Source organism: Lissotriton helveticus, chromosome 1_1, assembly GCF_964261635.1.
Source record: "Lissotriton helveticus chromosome 1_1, aLisHel1.1, whole genome shotgun sequence".
NCBI classification, from domain to species: Eukaryota; Metazoa; Chordata; class Amphibia; order Caudata; family Salamandridae; genus Lissotriton; species Lissotriton helveticus.
This window is the reverse complement of record NC_136057.1, coordinates 1,682,159,371-1,682,184,803: the sequence shown is the minus strand read 5'-3', so window position 1 is coordinate 1,682,184,803 and position 25,433 is coordinate 1,682,159,371. Positions and strand designations below refer to the sequence as shown.

Genomic DNA, 25,433 nt, shown 5'->3' with positions numbered 1-25,433 from the left:
CGCGTTTCAGCCCCTATTCCTTATGGGACTCATCAAGACAAGGGTTAAGAGAACAACCTAAAGTAATCCAAAAATAACAATTAAAAACCATTGTCTACGTGTCACAGGATGTGCTGATCACCCAGGCATGCAAAAGTGCCCTAAAAGTGCAGTAGAAAGGAAAGTGACCCCCTATGTGTTGGATAGTGAAGGGTGGCCCTACCCATAATTACATGCACGGAACGGACCCCCTGTCTGTCAAATACTCAAAGGTGCAGATTAAAACTACCACTGGCAGAAAATAGTGCCACCTTCAGAGGACAGGATAAGGCACAAATACAAAATACACTCTCATTGCCTCCCACGGGCGTTATGTCTCTGGAACGTGGCTCCCATGCTAAATGCGGACTTCACCAATGGTATATTATTCACCCAGGTTAATCTCTAGTACACTAAGAAATCAAATGTGACTATCAGTTTAAAGATCAACAACTTTAAAACTTAAACACATAAAAAAAAGGGACAAATGGGCATCACATGAATAAACGGTGAACCACAGCCAGGCATGGCAGAGAACGCCAACACTGGCGCCTAAGGAATGGGTGGTGCCCAAGCCACAACACTCTGAATGGCTTGGGCAAGGACAGGCTGGAAACCTTCAGGATCAAGTGGGAGGACTTGAGTCACTGAGTCTCAAAGGGCGTGAGAATAGCATACAAGCAGGCAGCTGCCGTTCACAAACCTGTGCATCAAGCAGTTAAGATTAATATACTAGTTTATCAAAGGTTTCAACATGTTTAGACTCTCTGTTTGGGGTAGAAGATGGAAATGTGTTGAGACTTAGAGGTGCTAAAGTAGCAGTATCGCTCGGGAGACTGCAATGGCGTCACACAATCTGCCAGCTGACTGGTGGGCCAGAGCAAGTTTTGGCACATGCCCCCAATAAGGAGTCTGTTAAGGCCCCCTTAAATGGCAGGAAGGGCTTGAAAGACTCTTGCCCCAGCTGGAGAGGTTCTGTTAATACGTTAGTCCTTCAGGGTGGGGAGCTGGAGGTGAGGGACTTCAGCTGCACTATGCATCACTATGGATTAGGAAGTGGATTCCTCTGTGGCCGATTCTGCGGGTGACCTGAGTCCCATATCATGTGAGGTATCAAGACCACTAGCCTTCTATAAGTCATCATACCAACTAGATGTGTGAAAGGGCTGAGAGAACTCATCAACTGCATCGTATTCACGGTTCAAGTCTGTACAAAAAAAAGAGAATGTTAAGTGTGTTGTCATCCTTGTGACGGTGGTCGAGCAAAAGGACAAAGCGGCACCTCAACTGCCATGGAGTGCGGCATCGGGTGATGTAGGATTGGCGCAGTGTCGGAGTCAGACTGACTACTGGAAGCTCCTTGTCAAGGGTCGATTAATTCAGTATCGGGGTTGAAGTCTCATGGACAAGTGTGGACCACAGCATCAGAAACAGGGTCTGGATTAGGGCAGAGGCATCGGGAAGGACTCGGAGGGTCCAACTGGTGCAGAGTGTGAACTGTCACACTGGTACTCCAGGTGGAGGGCCCCATGGCTCAATAGGCCCGAAGGTAAGGAGAAGAAGAGCTGGAGCGTGGCTGCACCAAACTCTTCGATCTGTTGCAAAGTAGCACTCTGGTTGTGGCGGAACCAGTTGTGAGATTGACACCGAAGTTGACCGGAAGCGTGATCTGGATCACAGGTGCCGCCCTGAATGTGAGAGGGGGCAGAGACCTACTTAGACTTCTTATTCTTTTTTGACTTGCTAAACGATTGGATTGTGACGAAGGCCGGCCTCGTGAGGGACCACGGCAACTGCTGGAGCAGGACCAAATCTTGGATCGCAACTTACAGAAGTCTCGGCGAGGAGGTTTCTTTGCTTGGTGATATAAAGTTTCACCTTGCAGTCGCAGTGGCCTTTGGATTCATCGACGCACAGTCACTGCAGGCCTTGAAGGTGGGACTTCAACTCAGGCACCACATGCACACTTGAGGAGCTGTGACAGAAATGTATTTGCAACAGTCCCCACAGGGCTGAAAACCCGTCATTTTTAGGAGTGACATTCTCTTTCACACTAAAGAAGTTTAGAAGAAATATCGATGTAAAGAGTCTTAGAGAGATGAGAGGAAGCTCCAGATCTACATTAGGAGGTTCTGAGAGAAAGGAATTGATGTCAGGACACGGGAGTTAGGTTTATATAGGCTCTGCACGTCAGTTTTGTGAAATGGAGTCTGTGTGGAGCTGCACAGCACCACCTACCAGCGTGCAGTAGTACTACTGAAATGTTTACGGATCCAGTCTGGTGCTTGGGAAATATTTTAAAGGTGAGGAATCTGCAACTACAAGTCTCTATCAGAAATATTTTATAAGTGGTATTTCCATTAGGATACTTTTTAATTCTGGATCTATTAGCTGTTATCCATAATATAGATCTGCTATGCCTTCCAGTAGTAAGTAACTGGAGGCAAAATATCCACCAGTCAAGTAACAATGTTTTTCTTACCACTTTGATTTTTTTCGCTTACTTGGGTAAAGCTTTTGTAAAGGCTGGATGTCACACTATGTTAACACTGTTTGCTGCGTGTGTGAAAGTGCAATGTCATGGAAGCAGAGTCCAGATCTTGGTAAGATAACTTTTTAATAATTTAAAGAATATTAAACCTTAATCTGTACAGACTTCTTTCATGAAGGCTCTGGAGATGGTGCGTTTTATGAATTAGTATAGCCTTTGACTTTTTCATTTTTTATTATTACTGAGAGTTCGGTCCTGATGAAAGCCCACAGCCCCTTTCTTTAGGGCTATTATCGAGGCAGAAACAGGTCTATCTACTTTTAGAGTGAATGATTTTTTTTTTTCAAGACCTTTATTGTACCTTTCGAATCATACACAGCTTCTGGCCTACAACCCCAGGGGCCGGCCGCAACACGTTCACATGCGTTCGATACTGTCTGGATAACACAGCCCAAGTGCCGACATCCCGGGGGCTCGGCGGCGTTTTAGAACAATGTATGTACAAAACTCGCATTGTGACCCCTGATATTTATAGGTCTGGTTTTCTATTTTATAACAATAACCTAACGTAACTAAGGAAGTTACCACATTTAGATCTTAAGGCAAACAAGGAAATGAGTGCACAACCCCTGTCTCATCTTGTACGTTTGGATCGTCCTTTGTGGGTGAGCAGAGCCAGTACCTCTGGATCGGCTGTTACCATGTTCCCTTGTAGGTGGGTGCTTCTGTTGTAGTGCACTACTGAGTCAAGCTAGCCTCTCTGCCAGTCCCATCCCCTCCCAATCATGAATCTGAGTTGGACTCAAGGGTTACTAACCCGCCCCCCCCTTCCATTCCTCCTACTCGTCCTCCCCCTCCTCGTCTGATGTCAGTGTGTCGTCCTCCTGCAGGGGTTCACATATCTCCCCCCAAAAACCCATTGCAAGTGGTCCATATCTTGTTCCATTTACGTGGGCAGGCCCTACTGGTGTATACTGCCCTCTCTGTTATCACCCTGTCCATGTTCGTACACCATTGTGCCAATGTGGGGGCCTCAACCGCACCCCACTTCTGTGCTATATCACGTTTTGCTATCATCATACCTAACGTGGACCACTGTTGGCCGTGTCTGGAGAGGTCGTTTGGTTCCCAGATATTTAACAGGCACTTACGTGGTTCAGGGTCTAGGGATACTCCCATTGTTTGAGATATGGTGCGCATTATTTGTCTCCAATACTCCTGGATGCGTGGGCATTTCCATATTGTGTGGAATAACGTTCCCTCCTCCCCACAGCAACGAAGACAATAGGGATGTTGTGCCCGCTGTATTAAGTGTAGTGTCTTTCTCGTGTAGTACACCCTGTGTAAAATCTTAAGCTGCACGAGCCGGAATTTTGCAGATATGCCCACCTCCTTAGGCGACGCCAGCGCTTCGTTCCACTCCGAATCGTCCATTTCTCCTAAGTCCCCCACCCATTTGACTTTCAGTTTTACCATAGGGTCTGATAGGTTGTTGATCAATTTGCGGTAAGCGAGGGACGTAGCACGTTCTTGCATGTAATCTGGGGGGAGGCGATCTTCAAGTGGAGATGCCTCTGGGACCTCTTGCTTCAGGTGGGATGGCTGTAAGCAGGGCGTGCCGGATCTGTACATACCGGAACGATTCCGTGGGTCCTAGTTCATATAGCTGTCGCAGCTGGGCGAAGGGGATCACAGTACCTTTTTCCCATAGGTCTCCCACTGTGGATATACCGATATTGTCCCAGTGTGTAAAGCCCTTACTGCGTCTCAGGTTACCCAGGGCCCGGGTGTCCCACAATGGGGTGAGCTGAGTAATTCGCCCCTTCCACCCCAGTTTTGCTTGTGCCGTGTGCCACAGCGCTAGTGGCACACGGCACAAGTCTAGTGGGTCCCACCAGTTTGTGCACTAGGCGTTGGTCGTATAGAGGTGCCAGTATGCAGTTGGTGCCCAATTGTGCCCTGTCAGCCCTGTATGCCGCGTCGTCTTGGGGTGCGTGCAGCCACTGATTGATGGGCTTTAATTGAGCAGCCCAGTAATATAATTGCAGGTTCGGCAGCGCAATCCCCCCGTCGTACCAACCCCTGTGCAATTTAGCCTGACCAATGCGCGCCGGGCGATTACTCCACATGAGACCGGATACCAACGCTGACACCTGCCTGAAGTAACCTGGTAACACCGGGTATGGTGTATTTTCTAGGATATATAAGAAGCGTGGCAGCGACATCATTTTATAGAGCGCCGATTTGCCCAGCAATGTCAAGGGCAACGTCGCCCAAAACTTGACATCTTGCTTCAGCCGCTCCAACGGCGGTGTCAGATTTTTCCGGACGAATTCAGTTGGGTCCTTGGTGACATGGATGCCCAGGTACTTGAAGGAAGACCCTGCTGTTCTTAAGGGGCAGTCGTCGTCAAGAGTCGGAGCCGGACCATGCAGGACATACAGTTCCGACTTTGCCCAGTTTAAGGTGTATACTGATACTTTCCCTTGCTCGTCACACAGAGCCAAAAGCGCCGGTATGCTATGTTCCGGTTCCGTTAGGTACACGAGTATGTCGTCCGCGTATAGTGAAAGGCGATCTTCCCACCCCTCTGCCCAGGTGATTCCCTTCAACAGTGGAGTCGTGCGTATCAGAGTCGCCAGCGGTTCCAATGCGATCGCAAAGAGCAGCGGCGACAGGGGGCAACCCTGTCGGGTACCTCGCTTCAGAGGGAACGTACGGGAAATGTGGCCATTCGCCACTACCTGTGCCACTGGTTTAGTGTACAACAACCGGACCCAAGCTATGGAGTTAGAACCGAATCCCAGGTGTGCCAGGACCTCAAAAAGGTATTGCCATTCCACCATATCAAAGGCCATTTTTGCATCAAGTGCCAGTATGACCGCCGGGTCCGAGAGCGACTGTGCCCCAGCCAGCACTCCATGCACCCTGCGTATATTAAGAGCGGTGTTTCTATGTGGCATAAACCCTGACTGGTCTGGGTGTATTAGATGTGGGAGGTGTGCAATCAGTCGGGTAGCGAGGAGTTTAGCCAAAATTTTGACCTCGGCATTAAGAAGGATTATGGGGCGGTACGATGTACACTCCTCCGACGGCTTCCCGGGCTTGGGAATCGCAACGATAGTTGCGGTCCTTTGGTCAAGCGGTAGTTCGGCCACCGCCAGGCTTTCAGTGTACATAGCTAACAAGGGTCCACTGAGCCTCTCCGACGCGGCCTGATACCATTCTATCGGGATACCGTTGGGTCCCGGTGCCTTCCCTGACTTTACCGCATGTATGGCCTTTTGTATTTCCTCCGCCGTGATGTCTGCCTCCAGTTCCGCGACGGCATTCGGCGTCAGTGTCTGAGTAGGTATGTGACCTAGCGATGCTCGGGCCATGTCCGCTGACACTACTCTAGCCGGTGTATAAACTGCTTCGAAGTAATCGGCAAGGGCCTCCACTATCTCCTCGGGACTAGTTTGTAATATCCCCTCCCTATCACACACTCGTTGTATACCCCTGGTGCTTCCCCCTTTTTTATCTAACCAGGCCAGCATTTTACCTGCCTTGTCTCCTATGTCGTAAATTCTTTGTGTTGTTGCAGCGATCTGATCAACTGTCTGATGCCGCAAGTGCTCCCTATATTGCTGCTGACGTATGAGTAGGGCATTGGACGTGTCTGGCGCAGGGTCCGCCGCATGCGCCACTGTTGCGTCGTGCAGAGCTAATTCAATATCGGACAATTCAAGTGTTTTCTCTCGCTTATAGCCTGTTATTGACGTTATAACCTGTCCCCTTAGAACCGTCTTGTACGCCTCCCACAGAATAGCGGAGGACTGTACTGATGCGGTATTTTCAGCAAAGTAATGTGTAGTCGTTGTCTTGAGCGCCTTTCTAACCTTGGGGACTTTGAGATATGATGCGTGTATGGGAAAGGTTCTTCTACGCGATTTCTCCTGAGTGGACAACGTTAGTGTGACCGGAGAGTGATCTGATATCCCCCTAGGTTGGGTGTCAATGGTATCTACGTGTTGTAGGCCGTCACCCAGCGCCAGGAAGTAGTCTATCCGGGATAAACTGTTATGCACCGTGGAGTGGTAGGTGTATTGTCTCGCAGTTGGGTGTGCGTGTCTCCATATGTCTACTAAGCCCATGGCATTCAGGAACATTTGGAAGCGGGAAGGACCACCAGTCTGCGTTACCGCCGGGAACCTGTCCACCAGGGCGTCTACCGTGGCATTGAAGTCTCCTCCGAGTACTATATCCCCTTCAGGTAGGGTCAGGAGAAAGTCACCAAGTGCTGGAAGTGTGACTGAGTGGAGTGCCGGGGGTATGTACACCGACACTACGTTAAGGAGTCTCCCCTCCCACTGCCCCTGGAGCGCCGCAAAACAACCCTGTTCATCTACCTTGGTGCTCAGTGTTAAGAACTGTGAAGACTTCTTAACTAAAATACCTGTGCCCCTGGAGCCCGAGGTAAATTCTGAATGTACCACCATCGTGTACCCTTTTCTGTCCAGAGCACTGGACGCCCCACCGGTAAGTTGTGTCTCCTGGAGAAGAACCAAGGCCCGTCCCTGCCTCTTCACCACGTTCATTACCAACCCACGCTTTATCTCGTCTCCCAGCCCTCGCACATTCCATGTCATAAGCCGGAGAGGTGCGGTCCGTGACCTCAACGTCCCACCCTCAGGTGTATGGGATTGGGAGTCGTGCATGTTCGTTCCTGTACCCAAGGTTGTGCCAACTGGATCTCATGACAAGGGTGTGCAGTTCATCCCAGAAACCTAAGCAGTGCGTGTGCATAGTAACGTGTTGTATCCTTACTTGTGGAACTTCAAAAACATCAAAACAACCCCCCTCCCTGCCTCCCTGCTTAACGGACATTCAACTGCCCGCCCCCCCCAACTTAGCAGAGTGCTTTACCCATCCCTGTAACAGTATACTTGCGTGCTGGGGTAGAGTATCCCCCGGAGCAGGCGGCCTCCCTGCCCTCTTCCGAGTTCCCCAGGCCAGTGTCCAAGCGCGCCCCTGCGGTAAAGTTCTGTATCAGACATCACTCAGGATTGCACCGGGTGTTCAGTGCTCCACTCCTCCCTCCGCTCCATGGTGTTCTAGTGTTGGTGACCTGGCCTCACCTCCTCTGCCCGACGTCTGTGATCCCGCTTGGCTATTTTCCCGGTGGTTCCGGTTAGTCCTGTGAGAGCGGCGGGGTTGCCCAGCAGTTCTCCAAACAGTCTTGGGCCGCATCCGGCGTATCAAAGAACCAGACCTTATCGTCCGCAATCACTCTAAGTCGGGCCGGAAATAGCATTGAATAAGACAGTTCCTTCGCCCTCAGCGCCTTCTTGACCTCCAGGAAAGTTCTCCTCCGGCGCGAGACCTCCGCTGTGTAGTCCGGGAAGAAGGCCACCGTGGAATTTTGGATCTGGATGGCTGGTGACACCCTCGCTGCCTGCAAAATGGCATCTCGGTCGCGAAAATTGAAGAGTCGCGCCAGAATTGGTCTCGGGGGGGGGGGCCCCCGGCTTCACTTTCCCACCGGGTACTCTGTGTGCCCTCTCCACCGAGAAAAAGTGCGTGAGTCCCTTGGGGTTCAGTTGCGTCTTAATCAGCTCCTCCACATAGAGGTCCATCGCGCCTTTACCTTCTGATTCCGGAACCCCCAGTATTCGGACGTTGTTCCTCCTCGAGCGCCCTTCCTGATCGTCCAGTTTCTCCCTGAGGGATTTATTTTAAGCCTCCACTCTCTCCATCGCCACTTGCAGTTCCGACACGTCCTCCACCAAGGATTTCATCACCACCTCCACCTGTTTCACTCTCTCATTCATTTTTTGAAAGTCTGCGCGTATTAGGGTGGCCTCCGTGGCAGTGGTCCCCACCGTGGCTTGCACCTGCGCCAGGGCACGCATTACATCTTCAAGCGTTGCCTTCTTGGCCCCCTCGCCTTCCGTTGTCTTCCCCGTGGATGTGCGGGGCTCCGCCTGGGGGGGATTATGTTTATCATATGCAAATTTGTCGAGTTTCGATTGTGTTGAGTTGTGTTTGGGGCCTCTGCCCGCCATGTTCCCTCCTGAATTAGTCCCGCTCCTTTGCTGGGTGTTTGCTGTGCCCCGAGGAGCCTCCCGCACACCACCGGTCCCTGGGCTCCGAGTACAGCCCCGGAGTCTTCCAATGTCCTTTGCCCGTTGAGTGCCGGGTTTATGGCGTATAATCACTATGACGATGTGGCAGGGTTGCCAGATTACGTGCCCCACCGTGTGTTGTGCCTCCGCAGTAGTGCTGTGTGCCCTGGAACTCCTGAGCAGTCCTAGGTGGGAAAGGAGGCCCCTTATTGCCAAGAACCCGTTGGCGCGCCTCTCTGCACGGTATCAGCAGGGTCTGGAGACAACTGTAGACCTTTGCGCTGTTTTCCTGCGTCAACGGGCCAGGTCGCGCTCCCCAACACCAGAACCTGCCGCGTGCCGCCGTATAGGAGCATGAAAGTGCGCTATTCCCCTCCCTGTCGGGTGTTGGCCGCCCGCTGGACCTCCTCCGGTGCCTGCTTCAATAGTGCAATACTATGCCGCCAATACCGGAGTCCCCCGGGCCGTCTCACCTCTCTTTTCTCCTCACTACGGCCCCCGGTAATGTCCGCTCATGTCTCCAGGCTGCCGGTCAGGGTCGGATGGTGTTGCCCGTCTTTGCCGTCGGCCCTGCTCGAACCTCCACAGTTGCCCCGAACTCACGGGGATCACCCAATCAGTCCTAGGTGGGGAGGGGAGCCCCTTAGTGCCAGTAGTCCGTTCGTACGCCGTACTGCGCGGTGTCAGCAGAGTCTGGATATGACTGTCGGCCTACGCGCCGCGTATCTGCGGTGATGGGCCAAATCGCACTCCCAAACACTAAAGCCAGCCTTGTGCTACCGTGCGGGAGAGTGAGGGTACGTTTATCCTCCCTGACGATTTTTGACCGCCCTCTGGGCCTCCTCCCGTTCCTGGTTCAAGCAGGGCCACACTATGCCGCCTTTACCAGAGTACCCCGGGCCGTCTCACCGATCTCTCCACCTACAACAAGCCCCTGCTGGTGTCCGCTCACTTCGCGAGGCTGCCGGTCAGGGTCGGATATTGTTTCCTGTGTTTCCCGCCGGCCTTGCTCCCGTAGTCTCCGCATGCGCTGGCTTCCGGCGTCCGAGCCATGCTATACCACCACTTCCGCTCGGCCTCCGAATATACTTCAGCCCGCTGTTAGTTGCCGCCTCCAGGCCTCGTCGATCAGGATTCCGTCCGGGCGTTTCCCGGTGTGCTGCAGTGTTCGAACTCCGTCCGCTGGCCGCCACTCGGTCCTCGACCCTGGTACGCCCCTTCAGAGGTTGTAATATGTCGGATTTATAAACTGATTGCAGGGGGAAGCCGCCTCACTCCCGGAGCCTCTCTTTTACGCTGCCGCCATGATCGGCTGCTAGCCACGCCCCAGAGTGAATGATTTTAATCCTGCTCATTGAGAACAATAAATAAAGACTGAGGTGATCTGTAATAGACTGTTTTAACAATGTATGTTCACTTCCATCTGTCCACATCAGGAGGCACCTCTAGGTATCAGTCAGACATCAAAGCTTTATTCGACAAATTGTCATAAAAGCAGAATACATTACATAAAATATCCAGTAAAAACAGAAGAAATGAGTGGTGTCCCTTGGGTATAAAAACAAACCAATTTTTTTTTTTTTAACAACAGTAATAAAATCAACAACAGTAATAAAATCAGTTTTCACTCATGGAACCCAGCTCTTAATGCAAATAGAAATGTAACAATAAGCAATATAATTCATTTAGGTGCCATAGTTATATATGAACTCATCTATATACATATCTATAAGGGATTTGAGGATGCTATACATAATGTACATTGATCAGGCTGCCACAATTGCTTTGGATCTTATAATCCATGCCCAGCCTAGAAATGTGGCTACGGCAATAAGAAGTGGTAACCATGTTTCAGTGCTAATCTCAGAGCCACATCACATTTACTGTGCCCAGTGTTCGGCAAATAGGAGCCAGCCATATTCGCCTTGGAACTAAATAGGCGGGGCACACAAATAACAAGTGGGCCAAAGACTCAGGACTTTCGTTGCAACTAGGGCAAAAAGTATCCACAGCTGCCACCCACCTTGCAGTAAACGATTTGATGGGTAAGGTGCCCACTCTCAGTTGAAACAGGAGCTTCCCATCATGTGGCTTTGTGATGGTATCCCAATAAGCCTCACATTTTTGCACTGGCTTAGCCATAAAGAATTGACCCGTCAATGTCGAGGGATCACTATTCCTGAAAGTGTTAGCATCCACCCAGCCCCAGTAAATTTCCTTCATTTGCTCTCTAGACGGGAACCGGGTTTTCTCAGGGTTCTCCCAAAGGGCCACCAAACCAATATTTATTAATAGAGATCTAACCTGCTGTAACCAAGAAATCTTCTTAAAAAATCAGTACTTATTGATCTTTTAAGCCCTCAGCATAAGATGACAGTTCTGGAGTTGTCCAAATTCTCCGCCAGTACAGCAGGGGGCGTAATCTAGCACTGTCTGCCAAAGCCTTCCTTCCTAGTTCGTAAAGTAAGGGCTGTACCGGGGTGCTTTGTGGAAAGTTCACATTTTTTTCGAAGGAAGCTATTTTTCTGCTACAGACAGTTTGGAAAGATTATTAAAGGCCCAAAGTTCCGCTCCATATAAAACTGCACTGACAACTTTCATGTTGTACATGGTCAAAGGTGGACTCACTGGTTTAGTGAAGGATGCATTAAATTTGGCTAATATAGTACCCACTAGCTGGCGATGTTTCAATGTGGCCATATCCAGATGCTTACCCCAGTTCATATTATTCTGAATAATGACGCCTAAGTATGTAAAGTCATTCACCTTCTCCAGAGGGAGCTTATTCAGCAACATTGCTCCTCCTGAGGATTTTTTCGGATTAAATGTTGTGTATTTTGTTTTTGAGACATTTATCTCAAAACACTGCATTAGGCAAAATTCCTTGAAAAGTATCAATGCTCGCTGTAAACCGCTCAGAGTTTTTGCTATTAGGAAGGTATCATCGGCGAACATAAGAATTGGGATTCTTACGCCTGCCAATTTAGGTGCGTCCGTTGGGGTATCTTCCAGGAATTTTGCAACCCCATTTATAAAAATGGAAAACAAGGTTGGGGCCATAACACAACCTTGTCTTACCACCCCCCCCCCCCCCCCTATCCACTCTGAATGAGGAGGTAACCTGACCCTGACTTCCCCACCTAATTTTCGCATAGGTGTCCTCGTGGAGTCTAGCTATAAGGGATAGTAGATCATGGGGCATCTTCAAATCATACAATACTCTCCACAATCTTTTACGAGAAACAAGGTCAAATGCTGCCCTCAAATCTACAAAGGCAGCAAACAAGCTGCCTTTTTCCAAGACCACTATTTTCCAGTAAAGAAGAGTGTAGCAAAAGGTCTGGTCAATGGTACTTATGCCTGAGAGAAAGCCTGCTTGAAGAGGTGATAAAATGTCCTGCTCCGTGAGCCAATCCTGGATTTTATCTAGAACGAGGCGACCCATGATCTTTTGAGATGAATCAATTAAACTTATGGGTCTATAATTCCCAGGATGGGACTTATCTCCCTTTTTAAATATTAGGATAATCACAGCACCTTTTCAGGACTCTGGAATCGACGCACCTTTGGCAATTTCATTCATTAAGATTAAAATATAATGGCTCCATATAGTTTTATCGAGAGAAAAAAGAATGTCTGGAATTCCGTCAGGACCTGACGCTTTGCCTCCCTGCAGTGTGCCCAGTGCAATATCAACGTCCGCTATACTAAAGGCAGAACCATAATAACCGTATGAAATCGCAAATGATTCCTCATCATCATTAGCGCATCATATTGCGATTGGAAGTGCTTTACCCATTGATCTTGACGTACGTAATTAATTGGTACTGAATGGCAGCCATCTCTGCCCCGTTTTACTACATCCCAAAATACTTTTTTTTTTTATTTTCACAGGCCCTTTTCAATTCCTGCCATCGGTTATCATCCCAGGATTTCTTTGCCACTTCCTGGGCTTTCTTATATTTATGCGTAGCAGACCGAACAGAAGGAATATCACCGCCCTTTATTGCTTTCCCCAGGGAACTACGGGCCTCCTTACATTCCTTATTAAACCACATACTTCCCCTTAGGTGCGAAGGTGATTAAAAATACTCCGCATGAAATCCAATAACCTCCTCAAACAATGCCCTATTAAGCAAAAGTTTCTCCAGATCTAATGTTGAGTTATTTGCATCTACTGACAACATAGCTAGGACTTCAGGCTTTACTAACAGGTTTGCCCATTTCAGACGCCTCATATTTATTTATTTTATTTATTTGTAGGAATTAAATCTAGGGTTATCAAATCCCCTTCTGAGTGAGATGTAACTTTTTCTGCTCTAATTTCAAAGTCCACAGACAATGAGTTATGATCACTTTCAATACGATCGACTACCCTCATGTCCATTAGCGCGTGCCAAAGCTGACAGTTAATTAAAACATAATCAATATGGCTTTGAGTAGAGCCATTATCGAAAGTACATGCACCATCTCTGTCTGACTGAGTTCTGCCGTTTGTAGCCCTCAAACCTTTATCCATGAAGAGGCAATTCATCTGTATTATAGCATCTGTCTATTTTTTTACTGGGATTAGATCTAATTTCGGGATCCTCCATAGCTCATCTTCAGCATCATAAAAGTTGGAGTTCCCATTTAAGAGCTGTTCAAAAGTCAAGTTAAAATCACCCGCTAGTATTACATCTATGCCCTTAGAATGTTGGTCGATTAGTGTGTCCAGGGCTACTAACACCTCAGACTTCTTTCCCTTGGTACCCCTAGCATAGATGTTATACACATCAAGCCCTCACCCCACGATAGTCTAACCGCTAATATGTCTATATTATAAGACTCTAAAACCTGTACCACAAAGCCAATTTCTTGGCGGACCCAGACTGTTAGGCCTCCCGTGGAGCGGCCTTTTCCCCCGGCGATCGTGGGTACATAAAAATTCAGATAGCCTATGCAATGTATTGGATCCGTTGAAAAAGTTTCCTGAAACAGTCACACATCGTATTTAGCGACGAAAGACTGCCACTGAGGAGAGCTAATCTTAGAGCCTAAACCGGCTATATTCCATGACAACACAGACAAGGAAGTCATTAGTGTTCTTCCTGGGCACAATATGGGCATAGTATTCGACAGACCATTAGATATATCAATAGCTCCCTTATCAATCGGAACACTAACCTCAGGGAGAGTAGGACTCAAAGAATTACCATAAACAATTAACCCAGGGACTTCCACCTCTAGGTATCATAGAGCTTCTTCTTCCTAGTATTTCTCAAAAACTCCCCAATTTCTATAAAGGGTTGCACCCCACATTGATACAGGTTTCCATTGATGTGAGGAGGAGCCCTATAATGAACTTATTTATTGATGACATTTTCTTCATATGGAGGGGGGACCATGATTCATTAAATGAGTTCGTAATGTGGCTAAACGCAGCTGATGCTAATCTTAAATTTACCCCCAATGCGAGATAAATTGAATTTCTTGACATTTGGGTGGAACATCAGGACAAAGAACTTAGGGTATCCCTGTATACAAAGCCGACAGCGAGAAACATGCTGCTACAATATGGCAGCTTCCATCCGCGCGGTCAAAGGGACAGTATACCCTTCAGCCAGTTTCTCTGGATTCGGAGAAACTGCACAGACAGAGATTTTTTAGCCCAGTCTGACATCTTAAAAGAAAAACTCAGATATCGAGGATATCCCACCAAGTTGATCAAGGACTCGTTCAAACGAGCGAGATACTTTAATCGGGAATGCATGTTTCAACCCAAAAACAGGGAATCCCTAGACCAACTGGTATGCATTACTCGACATTCCAACTTGGATCACAAAGTGAGGCAAATCATTAATTACAGCTGGCATCTCCTCAACCTGGAAGACAACAGAACTCCCTTACGCAGGCCCATTTTTGCCTTTAAGCGAAATAAGAACTTAAAAAACTACCTAGTGAAAGGCAAGATACAGGACAGCCCTACTAGCCAACAAACTGCCATTGTCAATCTCAATCCCATTTTTGGGAACCACCGATGTGGTACCTGTCCGGCCTGTCCCCATGCAGTGATTGGCGATACTATTACCACGACTGAACGCACCATATCTGTGGCACGCAATAAAAGATTGACCAATTGCCGCACATGTAACGTAATATACGTGATTCTATGCCCCTGCAACCTGCCCTATGTGGGGGAAACAGGACGAGAATGTCGTCTGAGAATTGGAGAGCATAAGTCCAACATTCGAAATGGGAAAATTACAGCTCCCATTGTGTCACACTGGTTAGAAACCAGGCACTCGAAAAAGGAGCTAAGATGGTTTATACTTGAGAAAATCCAGGCTAAACCAGGAGTGGACCCTACGATCCTTCGTAAAAAAAGAGAGGTTTTTTGGATCTTTTATTTGAACTCTGTAAAAAAAGGCCTGAACGAGGAGTGCCCCATGTCCAATGCCATCATATAATCCTCTTGTTTAAAATTTCCCTCTGTGACTGAATTTGCTGTATGCTCCCTCCCGAGACTTGAAAAACTTGGAGCGATCCATCCCTTAGACCGGACGTAGTGACCTTTGCTAATCCAGGAGTTTCTCATAACCCCCTCTGTGTCTGTATAATCTCTTACCTTTATTGGTAAGTCCGATGTATGAGAGGGGCTACCAAATTTTGGGCTCATATATTCCTAGAATCTGCCATCTGACCCTAAAGGGCATTGCGCAACTGGGCTAGTCATCCTCCTGCATGGAGACTCCCTGTTCTTGGTACGGTTTGTACTCTAAGATTGTTAATGTCCCCTGACAGATGGGCCCCACAGTAATCTACTTCTCAGCCATACTGGGACCCTATACCATCATCGCCATACCCCTTGAAAATATTATGGCATAACTCCTCTCGATAGGACAATTTCTTCTGAGGTTAAACATGGGAGTGCTTGCCCTCAACTTATATGGTAGCTAGTACAGCATTTGAGCATTTTTGGACCCCGATTAGGACCCCTTCAAGATGGTCGATTATTGCGACAAACCCTCGTTGAGCTTAGTCTTATTGGTATTCTTCCTGTACCAATTGCGGTTTCATATCACCACCTAGGAAAATCATGTTCGCGTTTCCATATGGATATGCATGCCCCGGATTTAAACTGTAGCCTATATGCTCTGGGGAGCCTGTCTCTGATCAGCACCTTTCCAAGATGGCCGCCCGTTTAGACAAATCCCTATTCGAGCATAGTCCATTTTTTATTTTCTTACCCTCAATTTAGAAGCTAAGTGATGGGCGGCACCATGTCGCTACTGGTTTAAAAGGACGCGGGAAGAATGGCTGTTCCCTGGAGGATAGAGCTGCCTACGCGTGCTTCAGACCCCATATTGACCGTGCTGCTTTGCAGCTCCTCGGTAAGTGGCCCCGGACTCTGTCTTCTCGTAGGGCGCCTTAAGCCTGATTTTCCATCCTTAGTGTTTGAGATCCCCGACATTGTGCTGGATTCTCGGCTTATCACCTGGTCCTGTCTCCCCCTATTTGAGGGATAACATATTACGATCCCCCTATGTGTGGTGTTACCCTGAAGGAGAGTGCTGTTATCTATTAATAGCCATTTCTAATCTCCTTTACAGACCGTCCGCTGCTGATTCTGGGACGTGTTTTACTACCCTAAGAACTGTGTTGAACCCCGATGGAGAACTTTATTACTAATATCCGTCCACCACAAGGTATTGTTTGTGACAACTTAAAATAAAATTCCGAGAATGTACACACTAGGATGCAATGGCGTATAATAAACCCTGTTGCATATTTTAGTGAGACGAACCCTACTTGACCACTCTGGGGAACCGATATGTTATTTTAAGATGATGGACCAGATTCGTGTTTGCATCCATATTGGCTTCCATCTACATGAGGCCCTTTAACATTCGTCTCCTCAGCCCAATGCGCAGATTAACCTTTAATCAGACCCCTTGAAATCTACGGGGTTCTTACTTTGTTACCGATGTGTTTTTTCTCTTTTTCTTTTTTTCTTTTTGAAACTCCATATAGACTAATCTATCCGATAAGACTCAGCCGTTCCTTGAAAAAAGTGGTCGTCTCACCACGGCGAGTCTTGAGCGAAGCACGCGTCCTCTGCATGACATCGCGGAGACATTATTCAGGTAGGTCCTAATAAGTTCCCTGTTTACATCCAGAACCATACACAGTCACTCAAAACGGCCCCAGACCCTACTAGTCAATTGTAATATGTGCAGAGTAACAAAGGTAATACATAAAAAAGGTTTATTCTGATATAATCAAATATTGTCACACAGATTCAATGTAAATAAAAACACAATGCATCCAGAGGTTCCAATCATTAAAAACACATTATTACAAAGGAATGAATAAAATGAGAGACAAGAAAAGCTATGTGCAAGTAGATAATTGCATCTATTTTAGGTTGTTCCCTGTGGAATCCCAATTTTTAAACGTTTAAATGTCCACAGCCTTTCATATTCTATTGGACATTGACATGTTCCTGGGATACAACCAATTAAAAACACAAGCGTTGACGCGTTTCGATGGTGTTGTTCAGATTCAAACCACCTTTCTCAAGACTTAGATTATACAGCAGTCTCTCTTGTCAAATTGATACAAAAACATCCTCAGTGATGTCAAAGATGGTACGAATATTCATACTATTCGGCTCAGTAATGGGCAGGGCTCCCCACGGCTCCAAACGCCAGTTCCAGGGGTCATTTACACTCTATTATATCACGACACAGTGCATGTCTATACTCAAGACCGTGGATCTTTGAATAGGACCCAGACGTAATAACATAGAAGTGACGTTGAAGTACAAGGGAGTCCTATCCATCCCTACAGGAAGAGACTATCTCGGGTCTCACTTGTAAACTTATCAAGATTTGCCTGGAACTGGCGTTTGGAGCAGTGGGGATCAGAATAAACCTTTTTTATGTATTACCTTTGTTACTCTGCATATATTACAATTGACTAGTAGGGTCTGGGGCCGTTTTGAGTGACTGTGTATGATTGCGGTTTACGATTTGTGGGTGAGACAAACAGTTAAACAAATGTTGATGTGAACATTTCTTTATTCCCTCTCCAAGAGAATTTCGTTTTATATTTACCTGTGGTACCCCCTCTCTTGGATAGTGGGGTCGCTCCCTTCTTTTCTATATACATCCAGAACCTCCTGTTTCGTTAAGAGCTACTTTCCTTACCTCCATGATTGGGACATAAGGAGCTTCCCTGATTCTAACGTGAGGTCCGTACCCCTTTGTTTTTCTCTAGTTTATTCGTAGATTTCCTCATCTCTTGTGAAAACTCTGGAAATCTAATCCCTACCTGGTTGCTGCTGTTCTATGCCCTATACAGATCGCATCAGTAAGGAACCCAGTCTCTGATCCAACCCCACCCTCATTGAGGGCTGGCAGTTAAAGTAGAAGTTGAATTTTTATTGATGAGTTGATTCCCGTTTTTTTGCCCTCTTACCTACCGTTCGAATCTAACCGGTAAACTAAACCAACTGAAGTGATAATATCGTATATTGGGCTGGTCCCAATGTATATGGACCTTGTGCGCTAGTTTGCCTCTATAATGTTTCTTATGTGACTCCCTTGGGTTCTTTCTTAGAAACCCTCAGGCTATGTATACATGGAGGAATAAAAGATCAAATGCTGTACGTTGTGTCGGAGTATATTTGTTGCTATTTGGTTCTCTATCCTTGAGCTGTTTTGAATATGCTCTAAAAATTAAGGATATCATATCTATTGGAGTAACCCCTGTACTCCGAGCCAACCACATATTGTAAATGGTGATTTATTATAGAACGAGAGCCATATATGCTGCTGTCCTTTACATGTGTATATTTTTTGTATTTTCAGCCATTGTGTCCCCTACTCCGTGGTACTCCACCGCCCTGACGAAGGTGTGGCCTGTGTGGGCCGGTACACCGAAACGCGCGTCGGCAGGGTTCTTGTTGGTGGCAGGATTGCTTATGTTTTCCATCCCTTACCTGCTACACACTCCTTTTTGTTAATGAATCATTGTCCATCTTGATTTCATTCAAAGGCATTGATGTACCATTGATATTTCTGTGTATGGATGTGTGAAAGACCGGTTGAATGATAGGTAGCTGAATAGATATTGTTGTGAGTGTGGGATGTGTGCGGTGTTTGTGGGACTGTATTTGTTATACTGATTATGAAACCCTATTGAACTTGTATATTAAAATACTATTTACTAATTTTGAGAAATCATAAAATCAAAAAATACAAATAAAATAGTTAATAAATAAAAGATTCAAAGACTTTAATGTGTTGTTTGGCTCTGAAATTACACGGTGTTGCCCTCCTTAAATCTTAGGATCCTCCTATAGGACCTCTCCTATATAGTGCTGGCAGGGTTCTGTAGTTGATTCTTTGCGGAGCCCTATAAGCCTGCCACCGCTTGAGTTAGTGAGGGCTTCCGTCCCTAGGGTATTACCTATTAGACAAGTCCACTCTTTTCATTGAAATGAGATACACAGTATTTCTGAACTAATTCTTTCTGGGGCTCTCTTGTTGTGACATTTTTTCAGAAGTAGGTAGTATCACTGCTCTTTAAATAAAAAGAACACTAAAATAAAATCATTTGACAACGTCTGCCTGCCACATGTTGATCTATAGGTATAGCTAGGCCTTTTGCGATTACTCCCAATTTTGTTGTATACGTACACAGCGTCCCCTTCTCTTTTGGCTAGGCTTGTGCTGTGTAACTTCCTAGAGGTTTTAGTTCTCATTATCATTTGCTTTACTATCGCTCACACACCCTTGCCCATCACACTGCCAGCACCTGCGTCCCATAGTACAATAACCTCACCTCTGCGGTCATCACTCACAGAATAAAAATACTTCTCAAATAGTCTCAAAACAAAAACACCACCATTTCAACAACACGCCCTACACAGTGTAGTGTGCTCTCCCTTTTGGTAAGCACTTCATATAGGGGTAGTTGGCGCTACACAAATGCTACAAAACAATATAATGGATTTTATAGATGCAGAGGTCAGGAAGATATGTATAATGAGTTCTAGAACACCTGGAACTGAGCAACTACATGTAGGTTTTGGCAGTAGAGTCTCGAAAATAATGGACGTCTCAAAGAGGATCAGAAGGTTCAATTCAGTTTTGGAGATGCCTGGTTTGTTAACTCATGAAATGATATCACATCAACCACGGACTATACAAAAGGTGGTGGTGAGTCTGGAGACCTAACTGAGGTCCCACTCATGTTTGATCTTGAAGATGAGATTCCTATCACAGGAATGTGAACCAAAAGGCACAGCAGCTAACTTACCCCTGATCAGTCCGGAGGCAAATTCCCTCCCTATCCCTAAAGCAACTGTACGGATTCTTCAGACCGATTTAACACATTGTGCTGAAGTGAGGATATAGTAGGCAGACAAATACATTGTTTGTCCTTCCAGTATTTCCTACCTTCAAGAGTTGGCATGGAGCTTAACAGAGAGGTGGGAAAAGAACATTGTCACTTACTGCAAAAAATAAAATAAAAAATGTAGGAATGTGAAGGAGACACGAGTGAAAAAACATTTTCAGCCAATAAACAGCCTCAGAAAGGCAACAGTTTTGGGCATCCTCCTTTGGTAACCACAAAAAAAATGTCTCAAATGTCCTGCATTGTACGATGAGAAGGTTGGCTAAGGTAAAGATACTTAAAGGTGGAGTCTCAATTGCACATAGCGTTCCAAGATTATTAAGAGGCGACATTATCCCTAGGTGTTGGGATTTTTATTTATTTTTTAAAGAGGTGGATGGGTCAGTGTTTTTAGGCAAATGTACTGTATGGTAATTTAGGTAACTGGATTTACTTTTAAAAACTAAAAGAATAAGTAGAAAAGTTTGCCTCTTTTAGGCAAGTTTCCATTGAAAAACAATCTTAAGAATGATTTACCAGGGTCCAGAAGAAATATTCTGTTGGTAATGGATATCACTGAGAATCTCAAAACAGAGAACTGCTATGTTGATATTAAAGGGTTGTGTCCAAGCTCTGACAGTTCTGAGGGGGACTGTTCATAAAAAGGCTATATGGTGAGAAATATAGGATTTACTGCAGAAAGGTTAACATAACTGTACTTGCATACCATATCTGCCTTGATTCCCAACTGTTGGGAGCATATGACAACTAGCCATGAGGAGGGCAAAACATAGGCTCTAGAAAGATTTTATTTGCATAAATTGTGCAACATCTGGTATACACATCTTTCAGAATGTGACTGGTGTAGAACACGTGGCTACTTTTATCATCTTTTTAAAAAGGACATTGTTTTGATTTTACACATACATACCTAAGCTGCAAATGCCAGGGAAAAGGTACTTTACAAGACTTAACAGTGAGACTTGGAAAAAAAAAATCAATGAAGACATTGTAGATTTTGAAACTTGCACTCTAAATGGTTCCTCCATAGGTGATGTGTCTGGCAGTGAAAGTGAACTCCTGTGTTCGGCTAATTCGGTACTTCAGTACACTTCTTACTAACAGTGTGGAGAAGCAGTAACAGATGCACAGAGGAAGTCTCAAATATAAGTTAAAGAGCAAGCCTATAGCCACGTTTGTCTGGGAAAGAGTCCCTTTACTTCTCATAGGTCTTTTACCCTTGCCTGCTCGCCATACCATGCTTTTTCCCCCTGCCAGCCCCTCACATCAGCTGACATGTATATATATGATAAAGTGAAGAAAATAAACTTGTGGGAAGCACCACAGTATGCATGCTGCATATAAACATGGTACTTACTTGCAACATTAATGGTGAAGCTTGCATATCTTCAAAATTCAATGATCTGCATCATTTCACAATGTAGTGGTTGGGTACCAGTAATTGCATTTATATAGACAAAATGCATTTTGGGCCTCGCCCAGAAGTGGAGTCAGTATGACCAACTATGATGGTAACTATAAGCCTACAAAACCCCAATATTTGACTGGCATTTAGACCGTTCCTCGTTATTTTTATAAAATCATTGGCTTATGTCTTGTCAACTTACTTGGCAAGAGCTCCATCTGGATCTGTCAAGTTGACCGTAGCATCAGGTCCAAGAAGTTTCTCCAAATGGGTAGAGACCAGCATTTGCTTTATTGTAGCAACTTGCTTTGCCAGTTCAACTGGCGTAAGTTTCTCTTCCGCTGCAGAATCTTTTACAGTACTCTGTTTAACACAGGCCATACAATTAGAGCATAATTCAGCAAGAAAAAGTTAGGATTCTAATTTAAGACAAGAAATAATTTTTTAATAACTTGTTAATTTTCTCTGGAAAGTTGTGTAGATGCTTTAAAGCACATCTGAAGGGTTGTACACAAGCTCCTTACAAAAGTATAGAGGATAGAAAAGAGACTGTTCAACTACACCATCATTCAGTTGTTTAGAACTAACTAAATCTGATCATTTTATGGAAAGTACACGTACAAAGAATTAACACGACTCCATCTATTGCAACACTTAGCATTTGTCGTCACCTCCAAAAGGCAGGAAGATTGAAAATATATGTATCCGACATACAGTAGCTAGATAGATCATTTAACAAATGTTTTAATGAACAGTGCACTTTAGATAAAATGGCAGCTTCTTATAAGTACAAAATTATGGGAGATTGGAGTAAAAACTGAAAGGTATACCTGAATGGTCTCCACTTCCTGTGACAGTTCTTGCACTTCATGTAGGAGTCGCTGGTATTTCTGCTGGGGAGTTTCTTTCACGCCCAAGCCCTCACCTAACTTTATGCAGGCATTACAAAAAAAAATGTTAACAGTTCAGTGCAGTGTCAAAACAGTGTGCCTCTAAGATGCTTTACTTTCCAAGTTCAAAGTAAGAATTAAGAAACTCCAATCCCAGGGAAGACAGTTTCATGAAATTACTGCACATTAAAACAAAAGCCTACTTACCACCAAGTCACTATTCAACTGTTATACTTCTCTTCTTTACAACAGGACTTTACTGTTTGGTATGAGGTGCTCTTTATGGGGCTTCAGGGGTACAGACAGTAGGACAGAGGTTAATAAGGCCTACTCCATTAAGGATAAGCGTTGGCAATGCCAGTAGGCCTGACTTTAAAGAAATCTTCTATGGTAATGAGAAACATTACAAGTAATTAGAACATTGGAATGTTGGGAGCTCCATTGAAAATAATGGAGTGCTCCGGGCTTATAATGGCTGGTATAAGCCTGGAGCTCCAACATTCCAACGTTTCTTTATTCAAAGCTCTGGCTGTGAACAAAGGCTTCAGGGAGCCTGAGGGGATTCCAATCCCCTCACGCTCCGATAAGGCTTTGTTTTTTTTGTTAGAACATTCTGCCCTCTAGTGGCAGAATGTTCCAATAGCCTTATAGCCCTTCGTAGCTGGGCTATACCGGCTATTAAAGTCCCTCTCCCTTGTTAAAGGCCCGAGCCGCTGGAGACGGCCTTTAAGAGCCGGTATAGCCCTCTACGGTGGGCTATAAGGCTATAATAGCATTGGAATAGATATGCATTTGTGTGGAAGAAAAGAACTGCCAAATAATATTGGTGTAGATTAAACGGTAACGTGACAGTTGTAATTCCATGGCAGAACAAAAAAATCATTGAAGGTTAATAACTGCCCTGCTCCCCCATTTGTGCTGCTGCCAGAGAAAAACAACACATTATCTAGTTATCCAAGTTACTTTAATTACATTCGAACGTCATGTGTGTGCCCCTGAAAGTTCCCGCTTAGGCTGCTGGATAAATAAACAAAATGATCAAGCTGCGTAAAGGGCAAACAATTTTTTGTACAAGTACAAAACTTTTGCGCAATCAAAATATGTACTCTTGGCTCCCTACATGTGGGCAGAGCCAAAGCCCCTCTTCTAGTGATATTAACTTAAATGTATGGCGACAGCTGCGCTGTCAAGCCGTACCATAAAAAGGGACCTGTGGATTTTCCACGGATTGGATGAAGGAGGGGTGGAGGGTAAGAGAGCATCAGAGGAGCAAGGGTTAATCCAACAAAAGGTTAAAAAAGCACCAGAAACTCTTATTTAGCATTACAGGATAATGGTAAAAATATAAATAATGTTGAGGAGCAGCTTTCAAGCTGCCCACTTAGATGACAGTGGTCAAGGAAGGGAATAAGCCTGTACCTCACGTTCTTTATAAGCGTTAATAGTTTCGCTTTATGGCCAAACACATTGCTTTTTGTTTGAACCGGTATTTTATTTATAACTTTTTATTTTACAAATTCTTTTCGTTCTTTATTGATTATTTCAGCATGAAAAAGACAAGTGTCTAGTCTTATCTATATTCTGTACATAATCATTTACAAGCCATCGTGAATGCACTAAAATGGTAAAACATTACTATACGACAAACATAGTATACGAAATACATCACAATCAACATTTATATGAAAAGGAAAAAAATCCAATACAAAGATACTCTCACACCAAGATTGGTGGTAGACTAAAATAATCATCCTAGACTCTAATTACTTTAGTCTACCACCAATCTTGGTGTGAGAGTATCTTTGTATTGGATTTTTTTCCTTTTCATATAAATGTTGATTGTGATGTATTTCGTATACTATGTTTGTCGTATAGTAATGTTTTACCATTTGTGTGCATTAATGATATCTTGTAAATGATTATGTACAGAATAGGCACTTGTCTTTTTCATGCTGAAATAAATCAATGAAGAACGAAAATAATTTGTAAAATAAAAAGTTCTAAATAAAATACCGGTTCAAACAAAAAGCAATGTGTTTGGCCATAAAGCAAAACTATGAACACTTATAAAGAACGTGAGGCACAGGCTTATTCCCTTTCTTGACCACAATAATACGGCCCTACCTACGCCTCGTCCCCTGGGCTTAACTCCCTTTTTCCTTGCTCTTAGAAGACAGAGCATGTTTTAATAGAAATGCGAGCTTGAAGCATGTCTTGAATCTACATTTGCACAGCGCGTCTCTATCTAAACCAAAACACCGTGCGAAAGTCCACATAATTTGCTCACATTCATTTTTAGGTCGAGCCTAGACAGCACGCTTGCGCTGTCTCTCAATATGCAATATATCATCCATGGGCTCTTGACAAGCCCATCGATTTCTATTGGTTACTTCTTGTGCTGTTCTGTAATGCGGACCTTTCACTGGGTGCATTAGTTGTGTTGTCCCTCCTTTGTGTGCGTAGTCCCCTCCCATGCCACTGGCCCTATTACATGAACTCTACACTAATGTTCAATTTATGTTGGTTGCGAGCACCACTTTATTTTTCCTCTCGCTCGTGTCACAGGAATCTGGGGTTTTCTGTGCTTGCTGAAAGAACTGTGCTTCAGCTGATGCGATTTTTGCCATGCCATCCCCTCTGCCCGCACCCCACTTCTGTTCCAATCACTGATGCTTCAAGTGTGGTGCGGCAGCAGTTTCCTGCTCCCATTCCTCATCCCCCACATACCTCAAACGCAGGAAATGTTGGCCACTATGTCTGCTGGGCTCCAGGAGTAGGAGGGGCCAAGGGAGGGACTGTGTGTTGGGAGGGGGGTGAAGGGTGCCACATCTCAGTAGTTACCCCTTCCCAGCTCTTAATGGGTCTGACACAACGCCCCTATCTTAAAGAAAATTGCTCTTTTGTGGATAAGGGTGGCGTTTAATAATCCACAAGAGAGTGCTGAGGCACATATCTCCATAAAAGAAGGCAGCTGTGACACGCATGCACAGCCAGAACAGGTCGATCCCGAAAAACACAAATTGTGGGAGATACACGCATTCAGGTAAAAATAATAGTTTTGCATAACACATGACTGCTTTCGAGGGCAGGGGTTTCCCGTCGCTATTTCTAGCGCA

The 25,433-nt window shown here is 45.4% G+C and overlaps 1 protein-coding gene across 3 annotated transcripts in view; it reads right to left on the bottom strand.

Moving 5' to 3' along the window:
- Positions 1 to 25,433, bottom strand: part of DCTN2 (dynactin subunit 2) — a 224,181-nt gene that overhangs the window by 68,377 nt on the left and 130,371 nt on the right. For all 3 annotated transcript variants that reach the window (XM_078688971.1, XM_078688972.1, XM_078688973.1), the window contains 2 exons: positions 22,258 to 22,356; positions 21,630 to 21,790 (listed from right to left, as the gene is read on the bottom strand). In XM_078688971.1, coding sequence (XP_078545097.1) covers positions 21,630 to 21,790; positions 22,258 to 22,356 — 260 coding nt within the window. The remainder of the gene's footprint in view (positions 1 to 21,629; positions 21,791 to 22,257; positions 22,357 to 25,433) is intronic.